At 56.8% G+C, this 19,001-nt stretch overlaps 1 protein-coding gene across 1 annotated transcript in view; it reads right to left on the reverse strand.

Annotated features, from left to right (window-relative positions):
• AGPAT4 (1-acylglycerol-3-phosphate O-acyltransferase 4) overlaps positions 1-19,001 on the reverse strand; it is a 64,666-nt gene that overhangs the window by 11,286 nt on the left and 34,379 nt on the right. The window contains exon 2 of the mRNA XM_039881203.1: positions 9,087-9,256. Within this exon, the coding sequence (XP_039737137.1) occupies positions 9,087-9,256 (170 nt within the window). The remainder of the gene's footprint in view (positions 1-9,086; positions 9,257-19,001) is intronic.

Below are 19,001 nucleotides of genomic sequence, written 5' to 3' on the forward strand. Positions count from 1 at the left end.
GGTTCACGAAGCCTAAAATATGCCCTGTCTGACCCGCTACAGACGAAGTTTGTCAATCCTCGATGTAGAGCCACCGAAATCTGTTTTCTGTGAATATTTAGTGGCTGTCACAGTGCTTGTTATACTACATTTTTAAAAGATCTGGAATCAAAGCTGAGTCTCTAGCCTGATGAAAAAAAGTAAAACAGAAAAGTAACAGCTATAGCTGGGTAGTCGGAGTAAGAGTGATTTTTTTTTATTTTGTTAGATTTTCTTGTTTTCGATCAGAAGAAACTATTTTTGCAGCATCCCTCTCGCCAAGTCACTTCTAAGAATGGTCGATACCGGCACGTGTACCTTCTGGCACACAGGTGAGCTCTGGATCAGCCACAGCCTAGTCACTGATGATCGAAAGGAACAAGGGAGACGTTTCTGGACTTTGTTGAATTACTACGCCTTTCAGCATGAACATTCTGGATGTTCTCCTTAGGCCTTGTTGTTGATTATGTTTACCTGACACAAGAAACTTTTCAAATACTAAGGTAGAAACTTTTAGCCTCCAAATCCAAGAAACGACTCGATTTCTGACCTCAGCAGGGACAACAGGGCTTTGCGAAAAGCTCCGGTTTTAACCAGGCTCTGCCACGTTCCAGCTGTGCGACTTTGATTAAGATATTTAACCTTCCCGAGCCTCAGTTTTTGCGGCTATGTTATGAGGAAAATAATACTTCTAATGTTGCTGTAAAGATTTAATGATATACGGTGACACCGCAACAGCGGCATTGAGAACCGGACACAGCCGTTCAATGATGTGTAGCTGTTACCACCACAGAGTAAGCACGGTGGCCGAATCTTTCTGAATTCAACCCATTTTCTAAGCCAGGCTTAGTAGCTAATAATAACAGCAGATTACAGCTACCATAAGTCCCGATGTGGCACGTCCAGCCCACGGGTCCACGCCATGCGGAGAGCACGTGGCGCTCACGAGAACCGCTTTAAGAACACACTGATAGCCCGTGCACGCCACCCCACGATGGCGTGGCTCCCACCTCTGGGTGAGAAGTGAGTGGAGTCAGGACTTTCTAGGGGAGGGTTTCTCTCTCACATGGCCACCTGGCGACTGAAAAGATGGACTATTAAGCATCGATGCCGGGTTTATAAGGTGGTTGGAACCGGCGGGGCATCCTGTTCAGTCACCTTTCTATGGTGCCCCCACCTCTGACCACTCTGTAGAGATGGCAGAGGACACAGGGCTGGGACGGGCCAGCAGGAGGGCCCCTGGTCAAGATGCCATTTGCATAAATTCCCCTTCGTGGCTCCCTAGCATGTGACCGTTCCTGCAGGTGTATCGGTATAGTCACTTGGGTTCACCCAAGGTCACTTATTTCTACTGAATATATCAAATATCTGAATGGGCATTCTTAAGTGAGACTTTGAAAATGGACGAGACGTCAATAAGTCAGCTAGAACATCTGCACGTCATCTCTTATAATATTCTCTCGACTGCGAGCTGGAGACACGGTCGCAGACATTCGAGTTTGGTAGAGCCCAGCGAGCTGCCTGCCCGTGTCTGCAGAGGGCCGGCCAGCCAGCCGCAGCTCAGCCTCTGCCTTGGCGTGTGATACGTGAGCCTTCGCCTCTGCACTGTTCCGTCCGTGCAACGGCTACTTATTAAACACCCCCTCCGCGCCAGGTGCGTGCCAGGCACCGAAAACACAGAGATGGAGATGATTATCCACCACCTCGAAGTCTGGTAGGAGGGGAGAGAGAGCCAGTGGTTTCTGTCACCTCTGCCACTACACGCGGCAAAGGAGTCGCTGAACAGACACGCTCTGCGACCAGGTGGGTACAAGGAAGGACAGGTGAGACCTGACCTCGCCTCTGAACTGCGCGTCCAGGAAAATGCAGAGATGAGACTGGAGCTCAAAGTAACAGGCCAGGTGTGTCTGTGTCTGTGTGTGCGTGTGTGTGTGTGTCTGTGTGTGTGTGTGTGTGTAAAGGCGAGAGACTCAAACCGTGCCACCCAGGGAACCAGGGATGTGATGTGGGCCGCCTCTGCTCCGCCTCTGCTCACGTGACATTCTCCCCTTTGCTTCCTCCCTCCTCTGATGCCGACGAGGCAAACGCCGGGGACTTTACCAGAAAAATCTCAAGAGAGTCAGAAACGAAAGGCGCGTCGCTCCGCGGTTAGCCCCAGCCACAGGGGGATCGCGTGAAGCATGCGACGAAACGCTCTCAGAGTCCACCTCTCGCTCGTGGGCTGGAAATAAACGCGCACCTCCTACTTCTGGGGGGCAGCAGGATGCTCCGAGCTCTTGGGCTGTTGATAACACGTCCCCGCCGGCCTACACCCTCCCGTTCCCCGGCCCCACCGTTCTCGGTTTGATGCAGGGAAAGGAGGGGCGTGTGGGGACAAAAAGGAGGTTCACGGGGGGCGGGGGCGAGAATGTACGACACCTGGCTTGGTCCATGGATCGGAGCCCCAGGATGAAGCATGAGAGAGAAGCCCCCTGCACTGGCCCTGCTTCCGGGTCCTGGGCCCAGAGCCTTGGAGCCGCTTCCCAGACTCGACTCTGATGCAGCCTGAGTCCTTCCCGGGGTAGCGCAGGCCTAGGGGGACAGAGCAGAAGGCACTCCGGGGGCGAGGTGGGGGTGCAGGGCAGAGGACGTGGGAGCGTGTGCCCAGCACCTTCTCACCCGTGGGTGTTCGATAAACGCTGAAGGCAGCACAGGCAGATGGGGGCAGAGGAGGGGTGACAAGGAGGGACCCCTGACGGCAGGCTGTGTGCCGAGGGCTGGAGGAGGAGAAGCCTGCTGTCTGCGAGCCTGGACCGACAACCGGCCGGCGCAGTCCGACTTTGCCTGTTAGAGGAGTCTGTTCAATCAAAAATCAGACCTCGTGTGTCTAACTTGGGATCGCACTTCTAAAAACAGAGCACAGCTCATATCCCCAGGGATGTGTTCGGTGACGGACTCAAGGCGCACCTGTCTGATGCCTTTCCTCGGCCGGTGCGTCCCTGGCTACCTGGGCTACCAGTAAGGGATTACACCTGGTCACCAATCTCTCTGCATAATCCTCCTCTGGACCATCCCAGCACACCTGGCCCAACTGGCGAATACTTAGAGGCAAAACGTGGGGCCCGTGCCTAGCCCTGGAGTAAAAGGTGGTGCCTGACAAAGCTGCTCCTTCGTCCACTGGTGAGGGTGACGGTGGGAGGCGGAGAAACACGGCCCCCACACGCCTGCGTGACCCCGGCACCGAGCACACCGCAAAGCCACCCTGACCCCGCTGACAGAGGCATGGCTGCAGCTGTCTCTGTTGGACAGGAAAAGACGAAAACAAAGCACTTCTCCGCATCTAGAAACTTCTAATCGTTCTTTAGCCAAAGAGAACTCGGCAAGGGCGCAGGAAGCGACCAGCATGAAGGCGGGGTGTGGTAGTGCTTTGTATCGCGTAAAAATGAGGGGAGGTTTCGGTCGCAGGGGGTCCAGGGCGAGAACCGGGGTTGAATCCCACTGAGGAAAACACACCCTGTCTCGACAGTTCACCCTCCACACCTCATCCCACTGTAAGGGCTTAAACGAAGGGGAGCTAGTTCGGGCCCAGGAAACCAGTAACTACTGCACGCTTGAGCCAGGCGTCTGCTTGTGTTCATTACCCCGTGACTAAGTTCATTATCCTACACGTTCACTAAACCCTTACACCGCCATGAAATGGGAATTATTAACTGAGATTCGGAAAAGTCCGAGGACCTCCCCAAGGTCACCAAGCCAGCAAACACAGGGGCCAGGGTTCAAGTTCACACCCAAGCCTTTTTCTTTGGATTTTTTGTTTGTTTGTTTGTTTTTGTTTTGACTATACATCTCTCTCTCCCTGCAGAGGGAAAAAGAAATAGTTATTCTTGATATCCAAGTGCAGAAGACATAGGTCCACCGTTCAGAGCATTTACTTTTTGGCTAAGTTTTAAATGTTCAAAACCAAAACACAAGGAACGTACCATTTGGGGAAAGGTTACAACCGATGGAGGTTTATAGGAACTAACATTCGTGTAGCTTTCGTAGACCAGTGTGCACTGACCTTTGTCCCGCAGAAAAACTTTGGCTAGAAAAGGGATCCTTTTATAATGTTGGTTTTCAGACACGTGCGATCTTTCACAGAAAGGTCCCTATTTAATGTGAATGGCCAGGAGCATCCTGGCAAGATTCAGCCAAAACACCAGCGGTTTGAGTTCAGTTGTTTCAGCTCCTGAGTGATTTTCTAACGTCTTAGGACATTCGCCGATGGCTGTGCAGGCTGCCACCTCGGCCCAGGCGAAGACAGCAACGTGGCCGCATGGGCACCCAGACCCCTCTGTCTGACTTGCTTCAGTAAGTCCGGAGTCACCCCCACAGTGACCGTGAGACACAGCTGGAGTCCAGTGAACTGGGGGAAGGTGTGTGGCTGTCAGCACAGCCCAGGACCTTGGCAAAGGGCCAGCCCTCACTGACTGACAGGCATGCATTCGGTTTCCCTTTACGAGCCTACCCTGTCCCTTTCCACCTCTGTCCCCTGCCTCATAATTACCTTCTAGGTGATGCTTATCGGATCCCTTGATCTCTCATCCCCTCCTAAAACCGTCCTCATCCTTCAGGGCCTCATTTTGTGTCCTTGGGGGCCAGCGGTCAGTGTGCAGGTAAGCCCCCAAAGGTGGTACCAGCTGCTAAAATAGTAAAACGCTTCCCCACAGACTGGTAAACAGAGCTGCCCCAACTGCCAAAATTTGCCCCCCAATATTATACCCAGTTCCTCCAGAGAAAGAGGGGTGATACCCAGACGCCATGGAACCCCCAGGTGCCGCCACGGGCTGACCAGGCCTTGCCCCTGCCTGCCCACACCCTGGGTCCGGGCGAGGCTCTGCCGTCAAGGCTGCTCTCGTCAACCCCTGCAGTGTGGCGGGCGGGGGCCCCATCCCCGCTTCCTATTACAAAGTCCTCAACCCCAAGGACCAAGGACCGTGCCTCTCAGTCCGTCTTTGTTTCTCCAGGACCCCAGTGCAGTGTCTTCTACAGAAAACACACCCCATACACTTCTGCTGGGGGAGAGTCGACCGGCTGAGACCAGGCGTCGTGCTGCGGTGTGGCCGGCAGCCCCACACGGGCCCCAGGACCCTTCCCTCCCGTGTCGCCCACCGGCTCCCCTGGGCTGTGGGCTGGGCTCATCCATTCACTTCCAACCAGCGCGATGGGACATTTCGGTTATAAAAAGCCTGTTGTTGGCTTTGGCCCTGGGCGCTTCCTCTCCTCTCTCTCCCGTGAGGCCTCGGGGGACGCCAGGACCAGGGGAAACCCTGGGAACAGGCCCTGGGGGACGGAGCAGGTCTGAGCGTGGAGGCCCAGCACCCGCCCGACTGCCCAGCCAGCGCCCGACTCCAGCCCCATGAGAGATGCCGGCCAGGACCCGCAGCCTGGATCGCAGGCCACACAAACCAAACCGAGATGAGGCATGCTTGTTTCAAGCCGCTTCGTGCCGCCATAGATAAGGAATCTGCGTGGCTTCTGTGCGGATCTGAAGAAATCACCCCAGCTGTCCTGTGGGTGAGCCAAGCCACACCCACCTGGCAGATCGGTGCTGACCGAAACAGCTACTGTTAACGGGGTGCTCACCAGGGCCTGCTGCTGCTGAGACCAGACAGACATGAGCCTAAGGAACCTTCGGGGGCCACGTGCACATGTTTCTGGGGCAAAAAGATAAGACACATGCTCTCAGCTGTCAGGAGGTCACACTCACCCCTAGACAGGAAAGAGTCCGTGTTTTTTCAACCCACCCCGTGAAATGCCTGCCCCAGGGTGGACCAGAGCCTCTAAGGACAGGCCACCAGAGTGACCACATGGGGTCCTCAGATGCCTGTGTGACCACCCGACACTCCAGAATTCCTGCAAATTTCACTTGCCTCAATTTACACTCACTTCCTTTTCGGCTCTTACGTGTGAAGGTGAAAAATGCCCAGGCGGGAATCTATCTCTGTCCCTTCTTAAAAATCGATCTCCTCTGACTCCAGAAGCATCTCAACATCATGCGTTATTTTTAAAAAGAGATAAATGTGATTTTTTGAAAGTCATTTAAGACAAAAGGTACCGTGGAACAATGCACACAACAGGATGCCATTTTGTTCCTTTCAAGGGTGGTAGAAATGGATGGGTCACTCAGGAGAGAGGCCAGGCAGCTCACCTGGCCCCACGCCCTCCGACTAGACCTCAGCTGCTCCTGGAGACACGCAGAGATGGCCAACTGTCCCCTGTACGCAGGGAGGACACGCCCCGGGAGAAGACAGTCTAGCAGCTTCCGCCTGAGCTGTCCAGCCCCCTACGAGGTCACCACGGCCTCCCCTGACAGCTCCCGGCAGCCCCCGCGCTCTGCCAGCTCGCGCTTCGCCAGACGTGCCCAGCGGCAGCCCCGGCGGCTCCTCCAGCGCTTGGGGGCAGGGGGAACGGGGCACCCGCAGCCACTTTGCACCCTTGGCACAGTCCTGGCCATCATCGGCAGGGCTCCCCGCATTCCAGTGAGAACGGGAGATGTGTCACCCTGGCCCAAGGTGTGGGGCTTGCTTGCCTCGCTGCTGGGCGGGGTCCCCTGACCCTTGGGGACAGTGGCCGTGCTCACATCTATACACGTGGCCTCCGTTACTTGGCTTTTAAGAGGAAGCGAAATCCTAGCAACGCGGCACGCGTTCAAGAAATCCAGGTCGAGACGGAAAGGCCGTCCGCTGTCCACGCACGGGCGTCTGTGCGGCCACCCGAGGTCATCCACACGGCACCCTGCGCTCTGGCTGTGGAGTGGCATGGATCTCAAAGTCCTGGTGAGAGCCCTAAGTGGTGCTGAGATAGTTACACTCCCGTAAAGTCCCCAGCTCTCGGTCCCGGTCTGCTCCGGTCCGGTCCCCTCCAGTCCCGTCCCGCTCAGTCCCGGTCCCCTCTCCACGTGCCGCTTCTCCTCTGAACACACTGCACGGTCCACCTTTTTCTCCGATTTGTGCCCACGTCCCTGCGGCTGCTGGCTCTGGCCGTCTGCGTGTTTCTCGGAGCTTCTCTGTCTCTGCCGCCCCTCGCTAGTTCCTATCAGCGCCCTCCTGACCCGATGAGAGGATTCGTCTCTTCAGAACGAGCCCCGCACAGACCGCGAGCCCGAGGGGCTGGGAAGCTGGGCCCGCGTCCGCCCCCGCCCCCACCGCCCAGGCGGCGCCGGTCCTGTTCGCACGGGCGGGCAGCTCAGCCATCTCTGGAGCGAGTCCCCAGCACCTGGCCCTGTGGCTTTTCCTCCGACACCTGCCAGGGGAAAAAGCGAGGCTCCGAAACCAGACGACGTGCTGGTCACTCTCCTGGGGCAAATCAGTACCCGCGCCGAGGCTCTGGGAGCTTATAAAACACAAGACCGAGGGGAGCCTGAGGTTCAGAAACAGCGTAGACGAGGCGCACACAGAGCTGGCGGCCCCAGCGGGGCTGCCAGGGCACCGGCGGCCGGAGCGCGCCTCCGCGTCCTGCAGCGTCACTGCCCCAGCTCGCGCGTGCGGAGCGCGAAGACTACCGAGCCACCAAGGGAGCCCGGAAAGTCACCAGCTGTGCCCCAACGGTGCTCGGGGGCCCGGGGTTCCAGGAAATCGAGCATCCTAGTGGTCACGGTGCGAACACGCGGCTGCCCGCCCTCGCCACTCATTGTGCTCCTCAGCGGGGCGGGCTCCGTATTTTCTCTCTCCTCTCAGAGGCAACGACACCACAGAGCTGCGGTTGAGACACCTGCCCGAGCCGCCTCAAACAGAGAGAGTGATGCTAGAATTTTGAGTTTTCTTCCTGAAAATGGATCTGGACGTGCACACACGCGCACACAGACATCTAGCCGGTCGGGACGGGAAGGATCAACGGGAAAGCGAGAGAAAACTGCCCGCAGGAGGCCTGTCCTGTCCCGGAACCACTTCCGGCACCAGCCGTGACCGAACACGCTCTCCTCACCTCGCTAGAAACTGCTGAAGACCCCTCGCCTTTCAGCAGTGACGGCGAAATAACGGCCATCGTTGGTCCTAAAGACATGAGTGGGATGTGTTTCTTCCAACATCTCCTCCTCTCTGCTTTTGCCCCCAATTTAAAAATACATCAATGTTTAGAAGCGTATACGAAATGTGTCCCCAGGCTGTTCTGTCCACCTTCCAAGGGTCTCCCCCAGACCAGCAGAGTGCAACAGGCCCCCAGTTCCGTTGCTGACTGACCCTGCGGGCATGTCAGGGACCAGACACAGTGAGACGGCCCCGGGGGAGCTGGCCCACGACTCTGGTCCCATCTCCTCTCTCCAGCCTTCCGTCCTAAACACCCCGACATTGTCTACGGGCGATGTGAGCCCCCCACCCCCGCATCTGTCTGCAGGGGCTCGTTCCCAAGCGCAAAACGCGGTACGCGTTCAGGTGCTTTTTGTCGCCCCGGGCCAACCAAGGCCGTTGTGACTCCCGTTAGAATACCTGAGCCCCCAATGACTTGATTCGGTTACCTGGCACAGGCTCAGCCATTACACAGCTTGAGCGTTAAAGGTGACAAAAGTCACCCTAACCGACCCAGACCCAAAGGCACGCGAGCCGTTAGAGAAAAACAGAATTTCATCTTTATTCTGAATTCTGCAGTTCAAACTCTCTCACTTAGGGATTCCACTTTCTTAAACTCGAAAGATAAAAGCTCAGAGGCGGATGCAGCCCGTTAGCCAGGAAGCAGCAGAACACAAGAGATTAAGACTATGAAGTAGCGTCATACAAGACCAGTTCAAACCCAAATCTGCTTAAAAGCTGTGTGATCCTGAGCAGAGGATCTAAACTCAGCCTTTAAAACACGGGCGGTGTGTCTTACCTACTCCTAAACTCTTCTGTAAGGATTAAATAAACCGATCGTATGTAAAATGCCTAGCCCATAGTAATCGCTGAATAAGTATTATATGGCTCATAAAATAGTCATCTTTACTCCAAGCAAGAAGGAAGAGCAGTTAGTTCAAAACATTTCATCAAGTAGAAACTTAAAGCGTCTGCAAATTCCAAACGATCCAGACAAGAAGCAAGGCAGAATGTGTGGGGCGGGTGAGCGGGCGCCCGACTTACCCCCAGAACCCCGAAGCGCTCCGCCAGGCTCCAGCCGCACAGGAAGTCGATCTCGAACTTGTGGTTCAGAACCACGATGGCGTTTTCTTTCCCGAACTTGGGGTAGGCCTGGGGGTCCGTGTGGATGACGCACTCCGTGCCCGACCACCACTCCAGAAGCATCACCAGCTCTGGAACAAACCACAACAGATGGACGTTCATTTCGCGTGTCCTGCGTGACCCGGGATTGGCTCCGCTGGGCCGGGTGGGGAGCAGGGCTCTGCCCTCCGGACCGGGGCACAGGGCGACTTCTAGGGGGTAACGGTCTGGGTCATCTCGGCCCACAGCCCAGTCCCTGAGAGGGTCGAGAAGCAGAAGGACAAACGAGAAAGACTCCATGACAGCCTCCAGGGAGGGAGAGGGAGCTATGACAAGACAGATGACTTGCATTCCTTGATTAAGTACCTGGGGGAAAATAAGTCAGAGAGCCTGAGCCCATCAGGAATTCACGCCCGGTGTTTGCCGAGCTCTGAGAGGCCGCGTGAGGTGATGCACAGACTTCTCGACATCCCGGGAAATGACTAATTGGGGTACTTATAAACTCCATCAAAGGACACGTGAATACCCAAGTTTCCTCTCCCATTTGCAACACATGAGGGCACCAGGGTGAGGCTGCAGCAGACGTTGGTGCCTGAAGGGCAAGGTCAAAGCCATCGCACCGGGGCCCACGCGGAAGCACTAAAATAGTCTTTCCAGTTCCCTGTGAAAATAGAAAAGCCTTTTTTTTTTTTTTCCCCAGGCAATAATGACCAATTTGACTTTACCCAGTGAACAATGCTGGTGGCCTCAGGAAAAGCCTGTGTGTAGAAAGTGTCCAGAAAAACAGCCGAATGTCGGCGATGAAAACTATAGCTACACAGCAGCTTCAAAATGAAGTTTTGTAGCCGAACGTGTTGCTGGCTGGGTGGATGGCTGGGTGTGAGTCCCTGTGAAGGTCGCGCCCCCTTTTTTATCCCTGGTTAGTGGGGGTGCACATTTAGCAGAGGACTCACTCATCAGCCCCCTGCATGCACACACACACGCACGCACGCACACGAGCAGGCGTGGTCCCGACTCTGGCCAAGCCTCGCGTCTTAAAGCCTTCAGTGGCGGCTTTTGGGGACCTGTCTCCTTGGGCTGGAGACGGATGCTTTTGAACCGGAGCACCAGAACTCTCTAGAAGGCACTGCAGTCTAGCTCCTGAGCAGTGAGCACCGTGGGGCTTTGGACAGGTGAACCACGCAGCGACTCTGCGTCTCGCTCTTCGGAAGGGGTTTGCCTCCTGAGGCGTCGAGGGAATTAAAGTGTGTGACACAGGTGTGCGCTCCGGGCATCCCACACGCTCAGTTCTCAGCAAACCCAGGCATCGGCATCTACCGGCACCGTGAGAACCAACCAAGGCGCCCCTCCCTCGACAGCGAGCCGGGCCTGCCGATTCCTCGGAGCTGAGAAAACGCCAAGCCCCCAGTCGGTCAGCTGTCCCACAGGCAGTGACGTTGGCGGCCCTAGGAGCGGTGAGTTAAGCGAGGGTTAGCAGGGCAACCCTGATGGCCGGCACGAAGGGACTTTTGCTGTGTGGATGTTGTGCAGAAAGATGTTTCTGTCGCTGCCCTGATTTCTTCTGAGAGACAGGTGGTCAGGACGGCCTAGTCCGTCGCTGGCACGGAGCCCGGAAAAGCCCCCAAGCTGAGCAACACAGGAGCAGCGAAGCCAAATGGGTCCATGTGACTCGTCCTGCAGACATCTCCTGAAGCCTCCGCGTCCTGCTCTCCCTGCCCCAGGCCAGGCCCCTGAGTCCCCTGTTCCCCGGTGCCCTTCACAGCACTCATCACAGCTTGCGATGCCACCCATGCATGTCCCGTGACAGACAGCAAGCCCCGTCAGGCGAGGGCTGCTCTGTCCGGTCACGCTGACCCCAGCCTTGACTCCGAGACCCAGCACGGAGCCGGCACCATTATGCTCTCGACACGTCCTGGTGCCGATGCGTGTGGGCCGCATGGGGGGACCTGGGGAGTAATAGCAGACATCGGGTCCAGTGCCCACCCTCTTGGGGCCTGATGCCACAGGGGCAGGATGCTGGGTGCTGAATAACATGCTCGTGGCTTTGGGAATCAGGCACAATCGGGCTGTAGTCCTGCCGATGCCACTCACTGGCTGTGAGACGTTCAGCCTGTCTCTCAATGTCCCCTAAGTCCCAGCATTCTTGTCTGTAAAATAGGGACAGGAAAAGCTTTCAGAGGTCTCGCGGGTATCGAAGCAGATTACGTAGTTGGAGCATGACGTTGAGCAGAGTATAACCAATAAGCAGCCAGCTTTACATTACTATTGTACGTCTGGGAATTTTAGGGCACACGAGGCTCTGTGGTCACTGATGGGGAGAGGGAAGAGGGGACAGAGACAGACACAGACAGAGTGTTACAGCGACTTCTACCCCAGGAGAAGGCGTTACGAGTTATGATCTCATAATAAAGGCAATGAGAAGTCACTGGAGCATTGTTAAGCAGGCACAGCGCGGCATCATTTGCATTCCGTAAAGACCACCGCGGCGGACGGCTCACGTGGGGACAGATCGGAGGAGCCAGGCAGAAGCAGGGAGACCAGCTGGAGGCATTGCCCAGTGGCCGGGGCCAGGCGGGGACAGTGGAGAGAAGCTCGATTTCTCATACGTCTCAATAGGCTGTTCGTGGCACAAGTGAACACTAAATCTCACGGGGTAGAAGATTCTTGCCTATTTTCTTTTTCCCCCACCAAAGAGTTTCGAGGGTTTTTTTAATTCAGAAAAAAAATTTCTTTATAGAGCCACATGGTAAGATAATTCATCGAGCCAGACGTATGCTGAGGAAAGCATGAACATTTAAATCTCCGACGGCTCGGCCACGCGTGGATTAGGCCGAGCTGCACTGCTCTTCCCCGGTCTCCTTTCTTGTTTGATTCGGGTTAAGGGGCCCACGGGGGCATTCTTGGGAGGCCCGGCACGAGGCCGGGCAGCAACACTGTTTGCAGCTCAGACACATTGCTGGTGACCTGCCGATTCACCTCAGCCCGAAGCAGCAGCTGGGCCCGCAACCGTCTGAGCGGTGACGAAGGGCCCCCATTCAGGAAGAACTGCGTGGGTATCCGTCTGTCCTCGGAGGCCTGCAGCGAACACTTGGGGGCTCCGGCCTCTCGATACCCACCACGTTGCATGCATCACCCCTTTCTGCCTGCCCCGGGACTTCAATCCCCAGCATGAGCTACAGAGACGACGGCCCTACAGAGATGGCCCGACCAGTCCCCACAAATGAACAAGGACCAGTCCCTGTACAGGTGGAAGCGTATCTGCCAGTGGCTCTGCCTCTCCAGTTGGACGATGGGGAGGCCTGGTATCCCCTCCCCCAATCCCACCACCTTCTCCAGGCTTAACCGTTCAGATCAGTTTGGAAGGGAGCCTTCTAGTCCTGTTCCTAGATGCATACGTGCAGAACACTCACGCACACATACACGTGCACACACATGTACACACGTCACACACTCAAGCACTCACATGCACACACACATGCTCTCATACATGCATGTAAGCTCACGCATGCACACATGCATGCATATTCTCACACATGTGCACACTCATGTGCAACCCACACATACACACATGCACACTCTCACAATGCATGTACACGCTCATGCATGCGCAAACTCATGCACACACATGCACATGCACACACTTATGCACACACGCTCACACATGTACATACGCACACTCTCACACACACCTTTCCTCCCCATAAATGAGTTCATGCTTTTATCAATGTTTGTAAACATATACATATATTTTCTTCAAATGGTATATTTTGGATTTTTCTGTGTTAAGCCATTCATATAATGATATTAGCAAGTCTTTATTGGGATCTAGCCATGTGTGGGCTTTGCATGTGATGATGTACTTAGTCCTATTATTAATCCTGTGAGACTATGAGGTACTGTCATTCTCCCCATTTTAAATATGAAGAAATAGGAATAGCTTTCGTTCTCTGTTCAGTAGCTGAAATTGCCATTTTTTAAAGGTGAAAAACAGCCAGAATGGCAATTTCACACAGGGTGACACCGTGGCTGCACAGCGGTTCATACCATGGATATACCGTGATTTATGCAGACATTCTGCCATTGATTAGCATTTTTCCCTTGTTCTTTTTGCAGCTACAAATAATAATACTGCATTAAACATCTCGGAATCTTTTTAACGTTTGTGAAAGTATTTTTCCAACATAAATATACCCTCTCCTCCCAAAAGATAGAACTATGGATTGAAAAATATGCATATATTTAAATTTTATGGCTATTCCAAAATTGCATCCCCAAAAGATCCTACCCACCTATGCTTGATTCTGCAGGGTGGGACAGCGTCTCTGCGGCCTGGGCTAACACTGCAAGGCTCTCGAAGGCTGGGACCAGGTGCGTGTCCTTCCACACGTGTTCCCAAAGAGCACGGAGCCATCGTCACTGATCCCCTCCAGGCAGCACCCACACCCCCTCATCCTCGCCCCAACATCCAGCACTCAGAAGGCTCTGGCATCTCGCGGAACGACTTACTGGCCGGTGTTTTACTAGGCATTTCTGTGTAAACAGCTGCACGTCACCTGCAAACGTCTCCCTGAACAGGTTTCATTGACCCTCCCCTGTGGCTGCCGTCTACGCTCACGCCCCCCTCAGTGGCTTCACAGCCGACTGCCAGGCGGCCCATCTTTTACGCCAACGGGCACCTGCCTAACAGAGGCTCCACGTGAGATGGGCATCTGTCGCTCCACTTAGAGGCACTCTGGACCATCCCGCGTTGAATGTCGGGGCTTTAGGACTGCCGGGGGCCCTCCTGTGCTGGGCTCCTGAGCTCGGCAGCTCCGTCCACATAGCACACGTTAGTGCTGCCCACTCCCTGTCTGCCCGGGGTGGTGGCAGATGTCACAAATGCGTGAGGCCTGAGAAAAAGCAGGGTTCTTCTGCTGTTCAGACGAGGGGAGACGCCATGCGCGGGGACTTGCGATCGCAGTCCCACCGGCCGTTGTCCGGAGGTGACAGTAAACGCCACGAGGGCACACAGGAGAGAAGCGAAGACCAGGTGTTGCCCCGAAGCATGTACCTTCTCGTGCAGGTGTCCAAACTAACACACACCAAATGACGCACGACCAGAAAAGGCAGTGGGCTTTCACCTAACACGCCAACGCTAGGTGAAGCATAGCCAAGCCGGGAATTAGAATAATGAATCAAATCGAAGTCGAAGCAGAGCGGGGAGAGGGAGGGGGTTCTCTGACACCCAGAGAAGGGCCTGAGGCTGTGACCCGTGCCCAGTGCAGGGCTCAGTGGCGGCGGGGGGGTGGGTAGGAGGCCGCAGTCTTCCCCTGGACCCTCTAAGATGGCCGAGGCTCGGGGCAACGTCTTGACCTTCATGGTAAGCGAGTGCCCGGTCTCCCTGTGGACGAGGCAGTATTTGTTCTATTCAGGGCACTGCCGGTCACACCGCTGGCCAGAGGAGGGCATTCTGCCTGGGCTCTGAGGCGGCAGGGGCTGTGGGAGGCACGCGGAGACAGGACTGGCCAGGCCCCTGCCTGGGAAGGCCAGCTCGGAATGCGGCAGGCACGCGACTCCTCTGAGGTCACGGGCTGCCAGGTACAGAAAACTCCAGACTCAGAGCCTCTGCGGACCTCCATGCAGCGCGTCCTGGGCCTGGCCCTACTGTGTGCGCCATCGTTTAGTAGCTGAGCAGATCGCCACCCTAGGCTGAGTCGTCGGGGGCCCTCGTGTCCTGAGGTCCGTGACACAGAAAAGGCAAAGGGGTGAAGAGCTGAGAGGCGGGGCGGGGGGCCCCATGTGCCCGTTCCGGCCCACGAGCGTCTCTCCCGGGAGCCTCCGGGCACCGCACGGTTCTCCTCTGGTCCTCTGTAACGGTGACCTCTCAGTGCGGTCACACTCAGCTCCACGGGGCCCCTCGCTGGACAGTGTTCGATGCCCTGGCCCCGCACTGGCCAGGGGCCTGCAGCGGGGCAAAGCCTGGGACTCTGCAAGGCCGTTGGCCTGTCTGGGGAGTGTGAGCAGGCAGTGGGTCCACACGGGGTGAACGATGGCCGCAGAGGGTCATGCACAGGCGACCGTTGTCCCACCTAGCCCCTCAGGCCCCGAGGCCACCCCCTCCCTCCCACTCTCCCCAACCAGCTTGGCTTAGAGTCTGATTCTCCCTGTGGCGATGGGAGCACTTCGGTCCCTGACACAGGCTGGGGCCTGGGGGTCATCTTCCCCTCCCCCAACAGAGTCCCCTCCGTCCACCCCCAAAATCGCTCTGCCCGCCACCACAGCATGGCTCCAGGGCCTCACCGCCCTCACCTGGGGCCTCAGCCGCAGGAGACGCCGTGGTGACAATGGGCCTGGGCACCTCTGGGACCCGCAGTGGCCCAGCCCCGAGCCCCCGGTGCCAGTCCCTCTGTTGCCTTACCCCACTGGCTGAGGGAGGGGGACACCCAAGGGGCCGAGTGGGTTCAGCGGCTTCGGGACTCACCGTCTACCCAGCCTGTCTCCTTGGCCACCTCTTAGTGTCTCAGTCGTCATGAATGTTCCCATGGGACAGTACGCTTCCCCTCCCCGCCCCGCACTGTATTCTGACCCCAGAATAAATGTAAATGGACGAGTCAGTATTTGTTCAAAGCAGAGGATGGAGCAGATGCGTGAGACACGGAGGTCTCTGCTCAGCCGTGGAAGCCCGTGTTTCGAAAGGTCGGCGGAGAACTCGCCTCCACTCTGGCACGTTTCATCGGTTTCGTCAGGGAAACTGGTTCCTCCAGGCCCCGCACCCCACCTCGCCTCCCCTCCCCGCCTCCTCCGGCCCCACCCCGCCCACTCCCGGCCAGTCACTGCTGCCACTTTTGCAAGCTCCACTTGGAGACCCCTGGGGGCGATTCCAAGTTATCTCGGGAGAAGGCCAGGCAGGGCATCCGGCACAGGGAATAATGACCCTTGCCGCAAAATCCCAATCTGCGGCCTGTGACTTCGGGGCAATGAAAGGACCAAACCCAGGCGGCTACAGGGACCACGGTCATCGGTAGAGAGCTGTCTCTCATCCTTGCTATTGCGATGTGCGGCCGAGGACAGTTACAAAGAGGAAGCAGAAGTCGGTGCAGAAACGGAAGGGGCGGCAGCAGAGACGGCCATTCCTGAAGGAGGAGGCAGGGGGAGGAACGGTGACGTCGAACCTTTGCCGACAACATCGCGGCAGGGCCACCATCACTGTCCGAAGCGAGGTGGCGGCTCTGCTCCCACAGCTGGGAAGTGGGCGTGCGGGCGTTAAACCCAGACGGGACCCCCGAGCCGGCTGCCCAAGGTCGCAGAGACACTAAAAACCGTGATCGTAAGGGGGTCGGGCGTTTTGAGAGGGTAGGGAGAGTGGGGGAAGCTCACAGGGAGACCTGTGGTCAGCTCCTCTCCTGCGAGACAGAGACACCCACCTCGAAGGTTCGTGGTGACGATGCGATTATGCTAAAGCATTTACAGCGTTTAACGCACGCCTGGCATAAAACCAGGCCTTCTCGCCCGACTGCACTGTTACTACGACCGACACAGCAGTGACACAGGAAATAACTAAGGAACGGACGGAAAGAGCCAGGAGAGAAATGAGGGACGCTCCCTGGCTGCGTGTCCGCCTCAGGCAGCCCCTGTGCCTGTCACCCCTGGACCTGCCTGTCCTCAGCCCTGATGCCTGCAGCCACAGACCGTGCCGAGCAAGACCGGGCCCCACTCCGGCCTGAGCCCCAGGAGCCCCTGGCAACCCCAGCAATGTCTCAAACCACAGCCGAGATCCCTCCGTGGCCCCCGCCGACGGGGGGCGTTAAGGCTCCCCCACCAAACCGTCACTCGAGTGTCTGCCGTCACAGGACCACTGCCTCCTCCCGTCTGCGGCTCCCGCTGGGGAAGTCTAGCAAGACGGGGAGGCCAAGGTCCCGCAGAAAAGATCTCGTGATCTCGACTCCCGAGTTCGTCGTACAAAACACGCATCAGCAGCAGCCTCCCCGCATCTGCGGAGATGGGAGAGGCTGTGAAGGAACACGGCCACTTTTATAATTAACTTTACCTAATTTTAATAATCACATAATTACATGTATAATTATATGTAATCTCTGACGTAAGTATATGTAATTATGCACTTATAATAGCTTCTTATAATTTAACTTTGCGCTGATGATTTTTCAGATGGACGATTAAGCCTCTCGTCCTCACGACACTCCAAAATGCAAAAACGAAGCTCTGAAGTTTCTGGCGCGTCAATGATACTGGCCCCGGCCTTGAACCTGACCTGCGCCCTTCACCTGCAGGTCATTTAACAGGTATAGGTGCCCGCCCAGCACTCTGGGCCCTGGACCGAAATCGGAATGAAAACATGAAATTGAATGACTAGTGGGAGCTGAGTAAACAGAAAGGTTTCGTCCCAGCTCTGGCCCCCAGCAGGTGTTGGGCACACACAGGAGCCAGGGCTGTCCCCAAGTGAGCCATGGGGATGCTGTGAAGGGTGTGTGGAGCTCACCAAATGCACCCTCCACCTTACAGCGTGTGATGCCGAGCCTGGGATTCCTGATGGAGACAGCTGCCTCCTGGTCCCCGTGCACCTCGAGGGTCCATCGCGAAGCCAGCCAGTCCCTCGCCCTCACTCACAGCCATCCCCAATCAGCTCCGACCCTGGCGAGAGCCGGGGCCCCCTGCCCAGCCCGCAGACCGCGCGCCTCGCTTCCTGTCCTTCGCCCGCGTGTCCCCTGCCACACCGTCCCTTCCAGGCACGGTGCTCGCCCTGTTTCCACGCAATCCTAGGTCCGAGGACACGGATGCTCTGGCTCTCCGCGTGTGGGTGCTCGGTCTGCTTTTTGTTCCGAACTCTTTCTAGCTAATTCGGCAGCGGGCACGTACCTTTTGGCCGCAGCCGGGTTTCAGCGCTGTCCCCCTTTGCCGTCCGGCTGGGAGTCCCGCTGAACCTGCCGCATTTCAATGCCCACCCGGGGCCTCCAAGCCGCCCCCACTCCCATGCCCAGCTCTTGGAATGGCGCCGAGGCAAGAAGCTCCTGAATGGATACGCTGTAATATCTGTGCCATTAAAGTGTCGCGGAGACAATCAGAGAAACGTCTAGAAGGGCTCCTTAGAGGGGGTGAGAACGAATGTGTTTGAGAAGCCCTCCGGGACATCCCTGATCGAGACAGACCCGCTGTGAGCTGGCATCACGTGAGCCAGCTCCCCGATGACACGGCACCCTCCATCGCTGTCCCCCGCCCAGCCCCCAAAGCGCCCGTTTCTCTGCGGACTTTGCCTTTGGCAGGGTGAGGAAGGAACGGACTTGACCTGGAATGCTCTCGCACTCAGACTTCAAGACCTGAGACTGCCAGGGGGTGCCCCCCCACCCCACCCGAAGCCGTGAGATGGCAGGTCCGGGCCACGAGGCGCCATGAGAACACGTGCCCGGAAGGAGTGGGGGTGCCCCCGCTTCCCACTGACATCCTCGCAGACGGGGGCAGGGCTCGGGCACTGAGTTTGGGACAGAGGTGGACTGATGGGCAGCACAGGAGCTACAGGCACGGACAGAGGCACCCTGGGGCGAGAAACGTTAGGAGCGGAAAAGCAGCTTTTTATCAGGCGGTGTCACCACTTTGCTTCTAAGTATCGGGTCATGTTTTCAGAAAGAGGCAAAACGTCAAGAAATGCGACGGTTTTGAGTGTTGGGTGTAAAAGCCAGAGAGAAGCGCCGTGCTTCCTGCCATCCATCAGACGCTCAGGTGGGGGCAGGGACAGCAAGGGCCCAGGACCTCACCGGCCCTCCGCTCCGGCGGCCCTGACATTCTGGCTTCTCAGAACTGCCTTCCAAGGAGGCAGCTCGCTGAGCCATGCCACCCTGTGCCCCC

The sequence above is a fragment of the Pteropus medius genome, unplaced genomic scaffold, assembly GCF_902729225.1.
Source record: "Pteropus medius unplaced genomic scaffold, Ma_sr-lr_union100, whole genome shotgun sequence".
In the NCBI taxonomy this organism is placed as follows: Eukaryota; Metazoa; Chordata; class Mammalia; order Chiroptera; family Pteropodidae; genus Pteropus; species Pteropus medius.